This window comes from Seriola dumerili, unplaced genomic scaffold, assembly GCF_002260705.1.
Source record: "Seriola dumerili isolate Sdu_G_001 unplaced genomic scaffold, Sdu_1.0 BDQW01000295.1, whole genome shotgun sequence".
NCBI classification, from domain to species: Eukaryota; Metazoa; Chordata; class Actinopteri; order Carangiformes; family Carangidae; genus Seriola; species Seriola dumerili.
The window spans coordinates 1,167,401-1,187,438 of NW_019174550.1; the positions used below are offsets into that span (position 1 = coordinate 1,167,401).

The 20,038-nt window shown below is 39.4% G+C and overlaps 2 protein-coding genes and 1 long non-coding RNA gene across 5 annotated transcripts; all 3 read left to right on the plus strand.

Moving 5' to 3' along the window:
* Positions 1-2,411: 2,411 nt before the first annotated feature.
* LOC111231324 (E3 ubiquitin-protein ligase TRIM39-like) lies at positions 2,412-7,095 on the plus strand. Of its 3 annotated transcripts, none has more exons than XM_022758377.1 (8): positions 2,412-2,489; positions 3,068-3,634; positions 3,723-3,818; positions 4,410-4,643; positions 5,014-5,161; positions 5,294-5,320; positions 6,155-6,300; positions 6,396-7,095. In XM_022758377.1, exons 2-8 carry the CDS (start codon positions 3,071-3,073, stop codon positions 6,825-6,827), a joined length of 1,647 nt encoding a protein of 548 aa, XP_022614098.1. In that variant the 5' UTR covers positions 2,412-2,489; positions 3,068-3,070; the 3' UTR covers positions 6,828-7,095. The 3 variants fall into 3 exon arrangements, with proteins under 3 accessions (XP_022614098.1, XP_022614100.1, XP_022614099.1); XM_022758379.1 differs by having other exon boundaries at positions 6,380-6,639; XM_022758378.1 differs by lacking the exon at positions 2,412-2,489 and adding an exon at positions 2,490-2,516.
* Positions 7,096-8,300: 1,205 nt separating this feature from the next.
* On the plus strand, positions 8,301-18,806 carry LOC111231306 (protein fantom-like). The gene is made up of 30 exons (XM_022758358.1): positions 8,301-8,388; positions 8,989-9,042; positions 9,200-9,317; positions 9,518-9,723; positions 9,832-9,934; positions 10,268-10,408; positions 10,653-10,758; positions 10,857-10,880; positions 11,001-11,147; positions 11,283-11,356; positions 11,647-11,867; positions 12,093-12,199; positions 12,330-12,380; positions 12,466-12,645; positions 12,834-12,951; positions 13,149-13,312; positions 13,412-13,757; positions 13,963-14,123; positions 14,465-14,697; positions 14,866-14,981; positions 15,219-15,421; positions 15,722-15,778; positions 15,874-16,049; positions 16,385-16,463; positions 16,628-16,679; positions 16,963-17,069; positions 17,293-17,482; positions 17,572-17,656; positions 17,775-17,902; positions 18,574-18,806. Exons 1-30 carry the CDS (start codon positions 8,301-8,303, stop codon positions 18,804-18,806), a joined length of 4,068 nt encoding a protein of 1,355 aa, XP_022614079.1.
* LOC111231354 lies at positions 15,416-15,961 on the plus strand. Its single transcript, XR_002665495.1, has 3 exons — positions 15,416-15,427; positions 15,722-15,778; positions 15,874-15,961. It is a non-coding gene; the product is annotated as an uncharacterized LOC111231354 (long non-coding RNA).
* Positions 18,807-20,038: the final 1,232 nt, after the last annotated feature.

The window sequence follows — 20,038 nt, forward strand, 5'->3', positions numbered from 1 at the left end:
ATGAGACATATTTTCAAATACTTGTGTCATAGACATAATTATGGTTGTCTAATGTTTCACGCATTTGCATTAATGTGCAGCAGCTTCCTGGTCAACACCAGTTAGAAGTAGCAATTGCTGTTAGCATTTGTAATTGCAAGTAGCAAAATGAAGCAGTTAGCAGCAGCAATAACTTAAATTGAACCACATGTGGCTGAAAGCTGGCGATATTTTTCCATATCTTGCTTTAAGCACAGCTACTGGATGATGAATTGTACTTACTAACAGTAATGGCAAGGAAGGAGCAACAGATGGATGCAACAAGAATTTAAATATATACCACTGTTGACAGGGATCAAGACTTTTCTGAAGACCATACTTTCTTGATACAATTACTCACTTCTCATTTTCTATCTCAGCTCCTCCAAACATGGAAAGTTTCAGATCAACTGGACAAGATGAGATCAGTATCACTGCAGTGGAATAAAGTGAACAACAATGTCAGCTTTATTCTCCAGGTTAATGGTGCAGAGTTAAACATCACTGCACCAGATGGAGATGGACCAGTAACTCACACAGTCTCATCTCTCACTGCTGGAACTAAATACACATTCACTCCCGTCTCTGTGTTTGAGAACGTCAAAAGCAATGGAGTAAACATCACTGCAATTACTGGTGAGATATTTAATTTTTTCACTATGTCATTACTGTAATGTGACCGCAACCCTCTTCATTTCTCAGTTAGTGGAAGCAGTAGCTTAAATTGAACCCAATGTGCTTAAGAGCTGATACATTTTCTCCTTAAAAGTGAGCAGTTGTTGGACAGTTAATAATAATTACCTACAGCGATAGTATCATTTTCTTTTTACATTTAAAAATCAATTCCCTTCCTCCTTCATGTACCAAAGACTTTCCCTTCAGTTTCCTCATTCCTTCCCTTGTTCACTCATGAGTGTCATCTGAGCATATGTAAGAGGACAATGACAACATAATCTTACCTTTCTTTTCTTTGTTATGTAATGTAAAAATGTAAAGTATGTTTCATTTTATTGTCAGTTTTTATATCATGCAACCAAAATACAGTATGCAGACATGTACAGTACATATTACATTTTCTAGAGATTTTAAGAAAATATGAATTTATTTGAACGTATTTTTCCTTCCATTATGCCAAAATTGACCTTGACTCTACAAGCTAGAACAAATGGGCCTCGTAAGTATATGCATTTTTACTTTAATTTTATTGTCCCTTGCCTTTGCTTTGTGTATCTGATTAATAAACTTGTTCTCATCATCTTAATTATAATTTATACCCAGTCACAACTATACTATATTTATCTTGTGTTTCATTATCTGTTATGTATCTCTTGTATTTAACACGTGCTAAATCAGACACTAGGCTAATGTTCCTTGTGTGTCTACAAAACCAAAGAATAAATACCTGCGTTATGATTTTATAAATACAAAAGATTAAACATGATTTATAAAACATACACTACACAGTTGATGTCCCTGAAGGTTAAGTCTGTTGAGACATGAGACCAGTGAAGGAAAGACAAGATGATATGGTTCTGCAAAGCAAAAACAAGTTTTTATGTTGATTAGAGATTTAACATTTTAAATTGCTTTCCTTGAAGTGAATGGCAAAAAAATTATGATGGGAAATCAATTTTATCAAATGAAATGTAGTTTCACCTATTTGGAGAATTTTCTTAAAATAACCCTATCCCAAATTCATGAAACAACAATACTATTCAGTATGCATTACTAATGACGTTAATATACTTTTTTGTATTTACTATACAAAATAATTCAACGTACCATTTAGCAACTTTAGCATGCACTGATAATCAATGTTACTCAAAGAGAAAGCAAATGTCTTTCTAAAGTTTTGTTTGTTTTTTGTTTTTGTTTTTTTTCACTACCATTCAGAACTAATTGTCCAGATCTTCTATTTCCTTTGTGCATAGCATTATCTTTGTGATGTTTTGAAAGAACTTTATACATTTCTTACTTCATGTGCTCCATGTAGCTATAACACGTGCAGGGATCATTACCAAAACAAATATACAGCACTGTAATTACCTCATCGCTTTTGTAATAGTCAAGTCATGCTGCTCAAAAGCTGTCTGTTTGTCAGTGTTAAGATTTTACTGTTACAGTATTGTGATGTGTGTGAATATACATAGTATGTTCCTGTCAATTTGAAATAAAGAGCCTTTTGAGTGGTGAAGTGATAAATGTGATTGTCTTGCAATGCATTTCAAAACAGTGCAAATATAACACTATTATATAGTACAATACAAAGAAATGCTACACAATACAAACCCAGTGAGGCAGCTGATCTAGACATTACTCCTCCCACCTTGGAAAAACATTTTGGTTATAAAGCTTTGGAGGGAAAAAAATCCCAGAGGGAGTGGTAACAGAAAACAAGGAGGACTTTAGCTTTGCAGTCCCTGTGTTTGCCTTTGCTACCTCAGAGGTCAAGTTTCACGTTGAGCAACAAGGTAAGATCAAGACAAACTAACAGATGGGTATGTTTAAGTAAACAGATACAATAATTTCAATGATATCTATGATGTCTTTTACCAGGCAGGTATAATGGAATATAAGAGGGACTAATACTTGAAGCCATTTGCCATCTCTTGGTGGGGTGGACAATTATGGGAGCATGGTACAGTAAAACACTTGCAGGATGATGAGTTACACTGGGTGGAAAGGAGCATGCATGTTAGTATTTGGATTTTATTTCTAGTGTATTCAGTCCATGACTGAAGCTGAATTGAGAGTGAGTTTCTGAGAGTGAGTGAGAAGCTGAGTCATGCAGCTGGACTTTGGCCAGTGGGCAGCTGTGAATTGTTTAAAGTTAATGATAAGCAAGTTCAGATGTTTCTGGTTGTACAAAAAAGTAGTTATAGTGCCCACATTAATGACAAAAGGGAGAAAATTCTGTGGTCTATACCATATGGTAAATGTCTGTTTTTAAAGTGATTGGTAATGCTACCAAAATAAATTTCCTCTGTGACTCAGAATTATTTATTTCTTCATAATCAGTTAATACTGATCTTCTTTCTTATTTTCTCAGGTCATGGCTTCACCCTGCACTCTCCTGTCAGATGTGCAGTTTCAGTGTTGCATCTGTGAGGATGTTTTCTTTGAGCCAGTCTCCATTCCCTGTGGTCACAGCTTCTGCTTCACCTGCATCACATCACACTGGGATAGCAGCATTGCCATCAGCTGCCCTAAATGTCAGACAGTCTTTGAGGGCCGCCCAGAGCTTTGTGAAAACTATTTCGCCAAGGAAATGTCAGAGCAGATCCGAGCAAGAAGGCAGAATGACATCATACCAGGAAAAAGCATCCATTGTGATGTGTGCGTTGGGAAGCAAACAAAGGCTTTGAAGTCCTGCCTCATGTGTCTGACCTCGTACTGTGAGAGCCACCTGGAGCCTCACCTGAGAGTTGCCACCTTGAAGATTCACAAGTTGATTGAACCTATTGCAATGCTGGAGAGCAGGATGTGTAAAAAGCACCAAAGGCTCCTGGAACTGTATTGCAGGAGCGACCAGAGGTGTGTGTGCGTGCTGTGCACTGAGACCGACCACCGCTGTCATGACACTGTCCCAGTGGAGCGAGAGAGTCAGAAAAAGAAGGTGAGGTCCTAAACATCCCATCAAATTCTTTGATAGCCTTTGGACTTTGATTCCAGTTTTGGTTTTAATCAATGTATGAAATGTTCAGGCTCAGATGAAAAGGATTGAGGCTGATGTTAAGCAGATGATCCAGGACAGGCTGCAGAAAGTGGAGGAGATCAAACACTCTGTGGAGCTCAGCAAAGTGAGTTCATATAAGATCACTGGATGTTTCTGTAGGAAAACTGGGCCATAGAAGCAGCACTTTAGAATGTATAAGAATGTAGGATAAGAGGCTGAAAACATGCAACCAACATACAGAAGAAACGTAAAACTTAATTAACCAATTCAACTAATACATATATATATATATGAATCATATGCTATGGCCTTCACATATGCCTTCGCATATGCTATGGCATATACATATATATATATATATATATATATATATATATATATATATATATATATATATATATATTGGTTGTATATATACACACACAGACAAATTACAGGAAAAACCAACATAAAGTGTCTTAGTAAGGTGTTTGGCCACAATAAGCTGCCAGAACAGCTTCAAAGACTGCGAAGGCCATAGCATATGATTCATATGGTTTTCACATCCATTTAGTGACCCCTCGTATGGGGTCCAAAAGGTCCCATTCAAGTAAATGTATGTTTTCAGATTGCAGTAGTACAATATTTTTTCTGCTATGCACACTCCAATACATTCCTTTTATCCATATGTACTGTATAACCCATTTAGTTATTTTTCCTTATTCAATATCTCCAGCAAAACTCAAAGAGGGACATTAGAGAAAGCATGGAGGTCTTCTCTGTACTGTTTCGTTCCATGGAGAGAAGTCAGGCTGAGCTGGTGGACACGATCCAGAAGAAGCAGGCAGCAGAAGAAGAGAGGGCAGAGAGACTCATCACAGAGCTGGAGCTGGAAATTAGTGAGCTGGAGAGGAAGAGAAGTGAGATGGTGCAGTTTTCTCACTCTGAGGACCACCTGCATCTTCTGCAGGTCAGGAGTCAACTCACAGCAAAATGGAAAAATGAGCAGCCAGTGTAATTTCTATCATTAGCCTGAAACAATATTAAGAGATTGAGTTTCAATGAAAGAAGGATCATTTGTCATGGTCAGTTGTCTTGCAACAAGAGGCACTTCTTCTTCTCAATAATAAGAGAGAAAAACTGACCGTAAATGTGATTGTCATACAGGGAGAAATCGATACTAGAAGCAGAGTTGTCAGACAGCATTATGAAGAAAAGGATTCTCTAACTAAAGTGAAGTTTGCTCTTACAGTGTCATCTTTATTCCCATCTCATGTCATATTGTCTGGTCTCATCTCTGCTTTAAAGCCATTTCTCTCCTATTTGTCTTATTTTGTCAGAGGTTTCCGGCTCTGAGTTCACCTCCATCTGCCAAAGCCTGCTCTGACATCACTGTCCATTCAGACACATGTTTGGGGACTGTAAGGAGAGGCGTGGCCAACACTGAAGAGCAGATCCAGTTGGCTTTGAAAAAGCTTTCTACTCAAGGTCAATGATCTCTGCACTACAACAGTACTCCATGTAAAAAACTGCAGCTTTAATTGAATGTCACTGACCACAGCTTGAACACATGACTGCTGTTTGTCTGATTTTGGCTCATATATTTTAATTAATTTACAGCGCATGAGAAGATGAAGCAATATGCAGGTACAGTTTGACTTAGACAGTAAAACAAATAGTCTCACATCTTTCAGCATCTGTCACTGTTTTGTCTTTGTTACATCTTTGTCCTGTTTCTCTTCAAAATTAGTGTCAATAAATATAATATCAATGGACAGAAAGTAAGAAAATGATATAAAATCTACTGGAAGGGAGAAAAAAGGACAGGAAATCTGACATAGTTATATACATCTGAAAAGGTTTAAGTCTGCAACATTTGTCTTCATTCTAATCTATTGAATTTTTAAAATGTATTGTTTAGTCTAAAAATGTCAAAAAATTGTGACTGATATCCATCACAAGTTCCTAAAGCTCAAGGTGATGTCACCATGCTTATTTTATTCAACCAAAATAAATTAGTAGAGCAGCAAATCCTCACATATTAAAAAATGGAACCTGTGATTTATTTGGCATTTTTGCTTGATGAATTACCCGAGATATTAGTTGATTACCAAAATCTTGGCAATTAATTTTCTGACAGTTGACTAATTGATTAATTGATTAATTGCTTCTGCTCTGATTGGGTTCAGTGATTGAATATTTTCTCAGCCATGAAATCAACCAACAAAACTGCAAATCATCTGTGCATATTGTGTGTATATTGCCATAGGGAAAGTCCACAGGATACTTAAAGTACTCATGCAACTTGCATATTACCTGCCTTTGTAACAAAGAGAAACACTAACTTAGTTACTTTTCATCAAGTACTTGTTGCATTATTTTTTCTGAATGCCTTAACAGATGGAAACAAATAAAAAAGAATAATTTATGTAAAGAGGATTATGAAGTTTAAGTTCCATATAAATTGTGTCTGTCTACCAGCTGATGTTCATCTGGACCCTGGGACAGCCAACCCTTGGCTGGTTCTGTCAGAGGACCGGACACAGGTATGGGATGGAGATGTTGAGCAGAACTTGGTGGACATACCAGAGCGTTTTGACACAGCACCATGTGTCATTGCCACCCAGGTAAATAAAGATTGTTTGTCCCTTCAAGAATATTATGTCTTTCTTTTTCACACACTGAGAAATAAGCAGTGACCTGAAGCGCTCTTGCTATGCAGGGTTTCACCACAGGGAGGCACTACTGGGAGGTGGACGTGAGAGACAAGACAGCGTGGGACTTGGGTGTAGCTCAACAGTCAGTCAAGAGGAAAGGTGTGGTGACACTGTGCCCAGAGGAAGGCTATTTAACTGTTTGTTTGAGGAAGGGCAGTGAGTACCGGGCATGTGCAGGACAGGCAGAGCTGCTGTGTCTCGCTCAGAGGCCACAGGTTCTTGGGGTGTTTTTGGATTACGAAGATGGGACGGTGTCCTTTTATGATGCACAGGCCCAGTCACACATCTATTCCTTTACAAAGTTCCAATTCACTGAGGCCATGTTTCCCTTTTTTAACCCAGAAATGAGTGATGGTGGCAATAACAGCTCACCACTTACCGTCTGCCCTGTCAGTGGAGTCAATGGAGGCGGGGATTTAGATGATATTACAATATGATGTCAAATGTGTATTCAGTCTGTTTATAGTTTTCTCATTTAAAACAGCATAAGATTGTTGTCTGTGTCATCTCAAACACTTATGGTTTTTGTTTCATGATTTTCAAACATTGTCTTCTAAAATCTATTGTACAGAAACGTGATTAGTTATGCTCTTCATCCCTATTTGATGTTTCATTCACAACAGTAACTACTTTCAGATATAGATGAATAATTAATATGGTATTTCTAATTTGCCTCCCTCCTTCAATAAACTTCAAACTGTTGTACCTGCTAACCTCTCCTCCTCCTCCTCCTCATTCATCTTCCCTTCACTTGTGCTTGATCAAAAAGTAACACCTTGAGCACAGACCTGCCCCTTTCAAATAATATTTATCCATAGCCATTACAGGCTACAGGCTAGATTCTACAACCTGACAGTTGCTAATCAGATTAGCACGGAGACGAGATTAGCCCCAAGGCAGATGGAGCACTGAGGCAGACTTCAAGACTGAGTCTTGGGAGGAGGAATTATACACAGATAGTGGAAACTCACAGGTATGTCACTGAACTAAATACATGCACACAAACACACAGTCATTGCTAGTAATCATGTAACACTGTTGTAAATTGCTGAGAGAATTTCAACCAGGAGACATCTGTAAAGACTGAGATAAAAGTGGCTGTAAAAGAAGAGAGAAGGGTGGAAGGGATGAAGAGGGATTAAAACTGATATCATGTAAGCACAGGGCGGAGACACACATCTAGAGAGCCTACAGATTACAATGGACACCAGGCGAAACCAGGAATGCTATACATTTCTTCACTAGAGGTAAACTGACTTTAGAAGGCCAGCTAACAAGGGTAAGTCGCATATTTAGCTAATATAGTTTTTAGTGTTTAGTGTGGGAGGGAATATCAAAATGTCCCACTGTCCGACCAGTATAATGCCTACTGTTAATAACTAACTGTACATCAGTGTAGACCTTGAAACAGCTAATTGCCAAAAGACATAATTTAAAATAAAAGTATGATAAAGCTAAAACTGTTGGGGATAACAGGTTACTAGGCTTGAGCAGATTATACAAAGAGTGTATGGAGTGTTGAGGTTGTGTTTTATGCCATTTTGACAACTTTGTTTAAAAGTTCATCTCTGTATGTTGTGTAATGGAAGGTATTTCTGCCAGCAGCCTGGATCTAAATTAATCCCCACAGTGAAGCAAGTGTTGAAATAAAGAATTAATTCACCACAATGTCAAAAAACTACCACTAATTGCTAATATTTTAAGTAATGTGTTTTTCTCGTTTTTCTCTGTTGTGCCTCAGTCATAAGAATCTTTAATAAAAAAAGTATTTTTCATCCACATTCCAGTTTGTCACTTCACCTGGATGCAGACCAGTGAACCAGCAGTCGATATCAGTGTGACATGTTTGCTGTTGTGACTTTTCGAAGACTGGACCTTTCTTACTGTCTGAGTCGGAGTGGAGAGCTGTGATGTCGCCAGTCATGGATGAGACAGCCGGAGATCTCCCAGTCAGAGATGTGGGAATGATGAGGGGGGGGCTTATGCCAACTATCCCAGGTGTGTGTGTGTACAATGGTAACATTTTCTATGTATTAACAACAGAGATCATAGGCAAAGAAAATAAAAATGAATTTTGGGAGATATGTCCATCAAGAGATGACAAAATAAAGATGAAGATAGCCGGTTGAGACTGGCTATTTATTAGTTTTTACTGGTTAAAATCCTCATTGTTTTAGTTGGGCTTTCATTTCATTCATTTTAAACATTAAATGTCATGAACTCAATTTGATTGTGAATGAATTTTAGGAGACCAATTTTTTTATTCATATGTGCAATCACTTATCATGAAGTATCATGTGACACTATGGAGAAAAAAAAGCCAATATCATCAACAGAACCATTAGAACCTGTCACATTTTAATATTAACCAACATATATAATGCAGATGTTTTAGCACAGAGCAACAGAGCTGATGATCTGCTGGAGATATAAATTATCTACATCCTAATCAAAATATTAAGAATAGTCATTAGTATTGAGACTGGGGGTTGATACTCTAGGTTTTTGTGAATTGTGCAATAAATGTGAATTTGTTTACATTTGTGTGTCTGTAAATACAACTTTTGTAAATGTCACCACCCTGCTGTTTTTCCCCAGACACAGTACGTGATGTGAAGCAATGGAAGAAGCATCATGTCATGAAGACTAAAGGTAAAAACCACTTTACAAAACGAATCCTGTTGTATTCCAACTTTCAGACCTTCAATGGAAAGCATACAATATATAAGCAACTGCTTCTGCATCAAAAATACAAAGTGAGAAAGTGTTTTTCTGTGTTTTTAGCCACTTCTCTCCCTCTCTCCAGTAGATCCTCAGCGCCTGTTTCGGTTTCCTAGAGAGCACCTTGAGGACCTGTGTCTGCGACTGCAGGAGGAGAACAGTGTGCTGAGGCAACACACACGTACACAGGAGCAGAGGCTACGCAAGTAAGACACATTAACACAGAAACATTGATACACACTCTAATGACTACACCTAACACCAGACATATGGGCCAATGAGAGCACATCCATTGCATCTCAGTTATTACGGATGTTCATCTTTGTTGCAGTATGTTATTCAGAGAGATATATGATAAAGACAAAGGCCCTAATAAGGCTGATTTAACTCCCCCTCCTTGTCCCAGGATGTCCACCAGACTGATGCGCCTTCGTCAGGCCCGTCCTGGTTCCAGTGGTGTGAAGGACAGGGACATGGAGGACACCATACAGGAGCTGGAAGCTTGTGTGGCTATGCTGGAGAGCCAGAAAGGGGTGCTACAGAACAAACTTAGCCTGGCTAAGCAGCATATCATGGACCTGGGTGGACGCACAACATACAGGTTCAGCAAAGGTTTGTGTGTGTTGTGGAAAAAATCTAGCATGTAAATAGGGGCCAGGGTGACTACTGCTTCCTCTTCCATCTCTGACTTTACTCGTCTCTTCCTCTTCTTCTTGACAGGTAAAAGTATGGAAGTGGAGGGTGCAGTCAGGAGGGCAGCCCAGACAGCCCCACCCCGCTATGGCCCCATGATGGAAGACAGCAGGGCAGAGATGGAGAGATTGTAAGTTTCTAGTGTGTAATATATTGGATGACCAAAACAGAAATGCATAAACAAATTCTTAAAGAGACACTCTCTGCTCAGGACTGTGAGTAAATATCTGCCTATGGATCAATTCAGTAGCTCCATAAAATTTCAGAGTGCAATATCACCAGTGTCCTGCCAAAGCCTCAAACTGCTTTACTTCTGATTACACTCTCATCAGCTCCTATCTACACAATACAAGGAAAACCAGAAAATGCTCATCTCATCATTCTCCCTTCTTCCACTACCTGTGTTTGTCCTCTGTCCCAAACTCCCCCATGCCTCCACCTTGACCTCACCTCTCCCATCCAGCAGGTCCAGTTTGACAGAGCAGGTGAGGGTGGCAGAGCTGGAGCTGACTACTCAGGCCCTCAGAGACACACTGAGAGAGAAAGAGAAAGAGATAGAAGGAACCGCGAGAGAGATGAGGAAGCATCAGTCAGACAGACACAGGTGGCTACATCAGAAATATCACTGCCACTAATATTACTACTACTTCTACCAATGTTACTCCAGTTTTCTCAAGTAGATTTTTAAAACTTGATTTATACAATAAGTAAAATATTACTGAAGTAGCACCTTCTCATCTTCATTGCAGTGCTCTTTCCACCAGTAGCCACTCTTACTGCAGCTACTGCTACAACTACTTGTACAACAACAATGTGAATAAAATATTACATTTTCATTTTCCTGTCAGGATAACTATCAGAGAGAACATGGATCTGATTCGTCTACAAAAGCAGCTTTCAGACAAGAGCACCGCCCTGAGAGTTACACAGCAAAAGTTCAAGGACCTGCAAGAAGTAAGACTTCTGTCAGCCATTTATTCTGTACATTAGTTGTTTATTCTTCTCTTACTAATTTGGTTTCTTTCTTTCTTTCTTTCTTTCTTTCTTTACAGGCATATGAGAATCAGCTGGAAGAGGTGGAAACCATGTCACAAACAAAGATCAATGAATATATTGAATATGTTACTACATGAGTAAGGACTCATAGATTAGTTTTTGGTCATATACATTTTGACTGTGTAATGTTTTCACCCCAGAGTCAGAGTTCACTGAGGGAAAGCCAGGGTGCTCTGCTGGAGAAAGTGGAGGAGCTGACTGAACAGCTGAAGCAGGAGAGACAGAGAGCGCTGGCACTGGAGGGGCAACTTACCTCTGCTACCCTGTCTCTACAGACTCTGGACAAGGTACTGCATCTGTATGTGTATGTATAGCTTACAACTTAGAGAGAAGACGGCAGATGATAGTAAGGGGCAGAAGTTTCATCATAAAGGACTAGAGAGCATGTAAGAAATATATTAATTTCATTCATCTTGTTTCAGCTACAGGAGAGGATATCAGACCTGGAGGGAGAGAGGGATCTGATAAAAGAAAACTATGACACTCTACTAGAGAGGTAAGAGTTAAGGTCCTCTTGCAAAACAGTCTCTAAGATGTAATGGACCACATTAATCAGGAATGCCTCTCTTGAAAATAGAGATAAGGATGCATGCTGTCATCCAAGAGCACATGAAACTTCAGAAATGGCTTGGCTTGGTTTGACAGCTATGAATTCTTGTTACATCTTTAATGACGATATCAAATCAATACTACTGATTTATAAAGGTGAATATTACAAAATGTTACAATATAACACATTACATGTTGTTACCATGTTTGTAAATACCTGCCTGTTCTCTTTCCTAGTACTTTATCTGCCCAAAGCAACCATGATGGCCATGTGGAAAGACATAGCGAAGTGGTCCGGAGGAGTGAGGATGTGGGGAAAAACCTCAGCAGGCTGGATATCCATAGAGTGGAGGAAATGCTGACAGCAGAGAGGGAGCAGAGAGGCAGACTGGAGCTGGACAAAGAGAAACTGAGACAAGAGAAGGACATGTTAGAGGAGCAGAGAGACAGAGAAAGAGGTAGGAGTCTCAGCATGTTGCTGCTGCATCTGCCGCAGTTTGATGAAACAAACTGATTTGGAAATAATCAATGAAGATTCACTGTTGGAGATACATTTTGACAACACCTGAAACACATGTCTTCTGCTACAAAAAGCAAATAGATTCCCTAAATAGAAACTTAGGACAACAAATAAATTTACAATTTCATTTATTCATTTCTATGTCCTGTGATGTTTCCTTTAGAGTTTTCTGTGATGATGAAAGACAAACGAGAGCATCTAGAACGGGAGGTTCTCCAGTACAGAGAGCAGGTCTCTGCTCTGCAGGACAGACTGGACTCGGTCACTAAGGTCAAAGAAGAACTGAATAATATACTCCTGAACAGCTGATTCACACATCTGTCTGTGTTTTCTGTGTGTTATCCTGCTTTTGGCACATATCCTGACACAGTTATGATCCTCTCTTTTTCCTCTCTTCTAGGAGTTTGACATGAGTGTTGAGGAGCTTAGTGAAACTCTTGTGCAGATCAAGGTTTGTACTCTCTTGTAGCTCACTGCTTTAAGTGACTAAATAAATAGTTTTTAAATTTTCTGTCATGCTCTCCCTCCAATTACAGGCATTTAGGATGCAGCAGGAGAGCAGAGAGGGTCTGCGTTTCCTCTGGGCTGATGGGAAGGTGGAGGATGCACCTCGTGAGCTGGTAAACATCCAGGCATCGCATGCTGAGGCTGTGCTGGAGTTACAGAAAACCAGAAACCTTCTACTGCTGGAGCACCGAATCAGTAAAGACCTGCAGGTACATAGACTGACTGAGTGGAAAGCAGGAACAGAGAGAGTGTGTGTGTAAATATATAGAGTAAATATGAAGAGAGTCTTCCTGATTGGAACTTCACACAATACTGAATTACAGGCATCACTGATAGTGTTGTGATTCCTATCATCAATTTTCTCTCAGTTTTTTCTCTTCCCCATTTTAACCCCAAGGAAGAGTTGAACACGGTCAGCCAGAGGATGGAGAGAGAGAGGGAGGAGAGCAGGAGGAGGATGGCAGAGAAAGACAAACTTTTATCAAAAAGAGCTCTTCAGATCAACACTCTGCAAGGTATGAACAACAGTAACAGCAAAGGCGAGATCACCCTGTATCATAAAGAATAACGTTCACAATTAAGTACTCTTTTTGTAATCTTATTCAGACATTGATTGGTATGCAGGTTTGTTTAGAACACAACTGGGTGGGTAGCATTAGTGAAAAAGTGCTCCCTTCAGAATCTCAAACCTTTATGTCTTTGTACTCAAAAGCTCAGTTGAAAGAGTTAGCATACAGCCCCAGGAACTACAAACGGACCATACCAATACAGTACACCTGGCCAGCAGGAGATCAGGAAGTGGTACAGCCCATTGAAGACGACATGTCTTTTTCTCAGCTGAGAGCTGGGGAGTCCTTGCTGGAGATCCACCTTAAGGTGAAAACTCAGACCTTGTATCTGAATTATTTTTTTTATCCTAAATAATTCCATGCAAGTCTCCCAGGAAGCTGATATCTGCTGTTTTTGCTCCTCCAGGGTGCCACCTTCACCCCAGCAGGGCTTCGGATTATGGGCAGGATCCGTGCAGGAGTGGACAGCGGCGAGGACATTGTGACCTTCTGCACCTACAGCCTCCTGGACTTTGAGGTGCACTCCACTCCTCTAGTTTCAGGCAGTCAGCCCAACTATGGCTTCACGTCCCGCTACGCTCTAACAGCCCGCGATCTGGGCAAGTTGGGAGGTCAGGGGTCAAGGGTCAGAGTGGAGCTCCACCAGGCAGTAGGAGGGGTCAGATTTGTGACACATGGAAGTGGGCAGATGTCTCTCATGGGTGCCATGGAGAGGAGAGGGGAGCATATCGCTGGACGTGTCAGTATCACAGGTAAGTCATTTCAGACGCCTAAACCTAATACAGAAGGTGATGCTTCTTCACCTGCACACAGTCTGTTAACATTTTTATAATATGAAAATATTATATATCTTAAAAGCCTACTTATTAACTGTCTTTGGTAATCTCTATTGGTTTGAAAAATACAGGCATCAACTCATATCAGACACATATCTGTCTTTCTCTGTCTCTCTCTAAGGCCCTGAAGCTGAAATTGTCGGTGTTGTGGATTTCTGGGTGCGCCTGTTCCCTCCTTCAGAGCCCATGGACATTTTGGTAGAGAAACAGGCTGAAAGGAGAACAGTGACACAGAGGAGTCCTGTGCAGATCTCTTATGGCTGGCAAGACAGAATTCATGAGGTAAGACAGAGACGACAAGTTCTGAACAAAATACATATTTTTCTACTTATCTTGCAATACAAGTAGTTTTGGTTATGTTTCCCCGCAGTTTGTGACAGTTTGTCATGCCTAGTCTTGCTGCTGCATACAGTTGCCTTTCTAAGGACAAAAAAGTTGTACTGATTTGAATTTAATTGTATTGGAGTGGAGGAGATTTTCTAAAATTCCCAGGGCACAAAACCAAAACCATATGCATGGCCAGATAGATATGTTTTTTAGTGAAATCGTCCTTTAAACTAGGATGTTCTGCTTCTAAGCCTGTACAGGACTTGTCTTTATGACCTCATTTTTAATTATGGCAGGAGTTACATGACTACGGTCGAGGGATCCCCAATGAGTTGGCGGTTATGTTGGAGCGCTGTGTGGGTCTTAATGCTCGCTGGCCAGGACTACTTCCTGACGCCTACCTGACCTACAGGTTCTATGACCTGCCGCCTCACGTCTCTCAAACAGTCCAGTGCACTGCTGACCCAGTGTTCAATGATAGCACCAGCTACCCACTAGCAGTAACAGCTGATGTGTTGCACTACTTGAGGTATGTTGTATATTTTTGAGTTGAAGTTGCCCATAATTGCAAGGTCTTGGCCCAAATTCATGAATATCATAAAAAATATATGAATATCTTATTGTATTCTTATATTCGTACGATGTTATTTTAATGCAATAACCCCTGCTAATACTAAAAGGATTTATCTCTACCCAGGTCTAGTAGTCTTTGGGTGTATATGTTTGATGACAGCGATGACCAGATACCACCAACCTATCTGGCCAAGACGCCCATCCCTCTGCGAGCCCTGGCTACAGGCAGGGAGATCAGAGGTGAGGGAGAGAGAAAAATAGAATAAATACTTACCAGTAAATGATAACAGTATTCATCTCTCTGGCATCAGGTTAGATAAAGGTGGATGCCAACATGTTGTTTTCACAGTTGCATCATATGTTTAATTAAAATGACTAATAATTACAGACGGACTAACTTGCAAATGATCCTTCTCGATAAGTTGATCTTAAACGACACACTCAATAGTTTGAAAATGTTTCTCTGTTTCCCGCCAGGTGACTATGTTTTGAGGGATCCAGCCGGTGGACCTCGGGGCATGGTCAGGGTCCTCATAAAATGGAAGTACCCCTTCCAGCCACCAGGGGATGACTTGCTGGGTAGACAGGGAAGACAGGACAGACCAACAGAAAGCACTGAGAGGGAGGAGAGGAGCAGAAAAGAGGCTGAGGTGTCACAGAGGCCCATAGCCAAGCCCAGAGTGAAGGTCATTTTTAATTCTGCTGTGTTTAAAAAATTGGAAATTACTAGTAATGTTCTCAGGAACTGTACATGTATTTTATGTTCATTTGTCTAAAGAGTGTCTGAAGCGATAAAAAGCAATGACAACCTCAAACCCCCTAAAAGCTAAAAATGTATTTCTAAGGAGCACTCCGTTTATTGACATTATGTCATGGAACTGCTGGGTGAAGAACTCTGAATGTGTAAATGCTAAAATGCATATTCAAACATACCCCCAGATCACTAGCTTGATTCCTGTTTTTCTTTGCCTTTGCCACAGACTCAGCTACTTGAGCCAAGAGAAACCAAAGCAGTGCAGAAAGAGACAAAAGCCTGGGTAAAGCTTATGCACCTAAAAAAGTAGAAATATTCACAGCTGGACTGTGTGTTATTATAATTATTTTATTTACTAGCATGTTCATCTCTCTACAGCCTCGGCCTCCACCAAATGTACGACCAGAGGAAACCACCTCTGTGAAACCTGTAGCCACTCGTCAGTCCACAGCCAGGAAGAGATCCACTAAGAGGTCACCTGCCCTTTACCCAGGCACACCCCGTCTGACACCTGAGCCAAGACTGACCACACCCTCTCATTTGCCAACTAGAAAGCAAGTTGTTGATTTATTTTTTCTTTTAAAAATCCACTCAGTTATCTTGTTATTATCATGGCTGATGTTCTTAAAGATGAGGGAGTGTTAAATTATTATGTTGAAGGACGAAAAAGGAAATAGGATCCTCATCAGGCCAACTGTCATAAAAAGTGGGAAAAAAAATTAAATTGTTAGAAACAATTCAACGAAAACCAACCCAAACATTCGAAATATATGATTAAATGTGTTTACTCTCTTTCTTCTAATTTTCACCTCTACTAAAAATGTTTTTAAGATTAATTAGGATTAAAATAATGAAAATATAATGAAAAAATTATGTAATCTAATTCAAGATCTTCAGAGGGAACGTCTCCCAGACAATCACCAGCCACATTGTCAAGGAGAAGCTCTGCCAGCGATGCCAGGACTCAGGTAGGAGATCATTCACTGGTAGAGTTATTTTCATGGAAAATAAATATAAATATCATAAAACTGTGTTGTGGAAAGAGAAGCAAGAGTAGAGGAGAGTAGAAATTAGAAAACGCCAATTGAAAACTGGCTGGTGCAAGGGCTCGTATCTCATTTCTTCTTCTCAGGATCTTCTCTCTGTGGATCAGATGTCAGTGGATGAAGAGGGGGAAGAAGAGGGGAGGAGAGAGAGTGGTAACTATTCACATACACATAATAGGCTTATAAACACCTGCCTTGAGTTTCTCTCAGTAATTTGAACCCTCACTCTGCCATTGTTCATAGAAGCAACAAAAAAAAACATCTAATAACCCATTTAACCTTGAACACTTAATAAAATATATTTGTTATATAAAATATGCATGAAGAAACACATATGGAGCTGTCACGTACTGACAGGGCTTCAATTTTGAGCTCAGTCAACCAAATTTAAAATGGAATAAATCCAGTTCTTGTGTGTTTTTTCACTATACAGCTTCTGCAGGAGACAGTGAAGCCCCTGAGTCTTCACAGTCAAGTTCATCACAAAGCGACATTATCATCATTCCACCTAAACGAAAAATGAGAAAGGTATAAGTAACTGTGTGAGTGAGGAAAATGGGAAAATGTGGACAAAAGAGAAGAAGACAAAAAAAGACAAAAGAGGGAAAACTTAAGCATTGCATTGTCTTATCATCTGTACATCTTTGGATGTAGTGTAAGTTTGACTTTTCATTTTAAATGAACTGTTCAAAAGGTATGATATAAATAAATATATATGTATTATATATATATATATTTCATTGCGTTTCAGGGAGACAAGCTGAGAGTCGAGATTCTGTCCCTGACATTTGAGCCGTCCTCACATGTGGCGCTGGATGAGTCAGTGCAGCGTGTTTATGTGGAATATCGGCTGCTGGGCATCCCCATGGAGACAACAGAAACACCCATGTCCCTCCGCAAACCCACAGAGGGGGAGGAGGTTCACTACAACTTCACGCGAGGTGAGAGTTGGTGAGCCTTTTATGTTTCTATAAGGTTTTGTTTTCATAGCTCCTTTATACACACCAAATTACTCTCTTGTGTCTCTCAGTGATCTATGTGGATAGTTCACGGTCAGCTCCACTCAGACAGTATCTCTACACCATGCTGGAGGGCACTGACCCCAACCAGGGCAGGTAGTATCATTTATTTAGGTTTTTTTATTTGTGTGTAATTTTACACATTATTTCTCTTATCTTTATGTCTGTAGCCCCAAACCAAAAAATTTAACAGCATGTCTGTGTCTCATGGCAGGTTAAAGTTCACAGTGGTAAGTGAGCCGATGGATGATGATGAAGAGTGCGTGGATGTTGGACACGCTTTTTTGGACCTACAAGAATTGCTGCTTACAGGAAACGATGTTATTGAACAACAAATTGACAGTAGGTATTGCTAGTGCGCGATACATTTACTTTTTTGAGTGGAGAACAAAAGGAAAAGCTCACACTATTAGCAATGTTTCACTCCTCAGTCCATCATCTGGTAAAACTCATCAGGTCAGATTTTGCCTTTTGTTCTTTAGTTATTATTTTTTTGAATCTATGCATCTGTCATTGAGACTTTAAAGTGTGAAAGGACTTATGTAATTATGCAAAAAAGTGAAAACTATGTTGGGTGTGTTTTTCTATGGGCTACCATAATTTATCCCTCTGAATTAAAATACTAAAACTCTTTAAACTAATTAAAGCAACAGTGATGAACTTGTGCAGCCCAGAAAGTTGATACCACTTTCATTTATCCATGTCCAATATTTTCTTTTTGCATGCTATAGCTTTGATTATTTCGTACTTGATTATTAATGAAAACTCATTAGCAGGCTGCTCAACAAACTGTATAAATAGTGAAAAGAAAGAGGTGTGCTTTGGTATCATAGTAAGCATTGGTAAAAGCAGTGATGTACATAAAGAATTTGTACAATATTGTGTACATTTATCATTACCCTACTTCAGATTCAGGCTGTGGCAGATGGTCTTTCATATTCCCGCTTTGATAATGTGTAAAAACATGGAGTTTTCTGACAGTTTTTCTTCCTCTGTGTTTCTGTTCCCCCCAGTCATGAGTATGGATGAAGACAAGGAGGTGATAGGAAATCTGAAAGTGTCTCTAGAAGCAGCAAAAGCTCTGACTGGGATATATCAGGAGTTTCACCAGAAAACTGAGATCAAGAAAGAAGACAAGACAGATGAAGAAGAGGAGGAGGAGGAGGAGGAGAAGGAAGAGGAGGATCAAGGGGAGGAGAAGAAAAAGGAAGTGATTGATTATGATGATGACAGTGATTTTTACTGAACATAAAAAGTATGAGATGAAGAGATAAGTTGTGTTCTGTATGAAACAGTTTTGAGTGCATAAAGGACCTGTTCTTTTCCTGTTTGTAGCCTCTTCTACAAATCAAAAGCAACATAATAAAGAATAATTTTTGAAAGGCATTTGAGGCTGTTCTTTTAAGATTATTTACATATTTTATAAATTTCATGTCCAGTTCTCTCCATCTCCCAATTCATCTTATACATCCTTATCATATATCTTTCTGACAATATCTTTCTGTTGTTGAGTTTATGTATAAGTCCTACTTTTGAGAAAGGTCTCCCTGAGCCAGAGTGGTGCTAAACTGACAATGATCTTTACTCCTGATAACTTGTCACTTCAGGAATATGTTATCTGAGGCGCTTGATGACACACATGGAGTTCTTCAACATCTTAAACTGTGGGTTAGCTTGTTAATTGGTGTTTAATCAAACTACCACAAACTAACATTGAAACAATGAAACATACATACATAGAAAACCTGGGCTCACTTAGTTTTATTCCAACACAGGAGTACTGGTTGAGCCCTGGGCATATAATTGAGCCTGAAGGGAATTTGGGCGTTGATGATTTTGATGGTAATCTGAAAAACAATTAGTAAACAATCCAATCATTGCGTGTGCTGTCCCGGATGAAGCATTTTTTCCAGGTGGTTAAAAGACGGATGTGGTCGTAGTCATGCTTACTTGCTTACTAATTAGTAGTTCGTTCATATAGTTCAAATAATTTGTTCTTAACAGTATGGACAATTCATTTAAACCCAGGATTCATTTAAGTTCCACAAATAAGAATTTATAAAAAAAATAATTAAAAAATCATATAAGAAGTGCCTTCATGATCTACAACAATGAGACAAAAAATGCCATCATTAAATGCGTGGAGCTACTTAAGATTTTCAAAAATATTTTTTCCATATCAGTATACAAAGGGTTGCTGGATTCTTTTATATATTTAACTTAAATAAAAAACAACATTAGAAAAGCAAAAAACTTTTTGAGAGATCCTTAGTGAACTACACACAGATGTTCCTGAAAGCGAGACCACCACTTGCGGTGGTCCGCCATAATGTTTGTAGCCAGATGCCAAAGCGCGCCTGAAAATTGTGAAATTTCCCACACGCAGTAAAAGCGTCATCTAATTGGATACACCTGTGTACATCGGAATAGTGATGGAGTCGAAGAGTACTGTAAGTTACAACTTCTACGTTTTAGTGA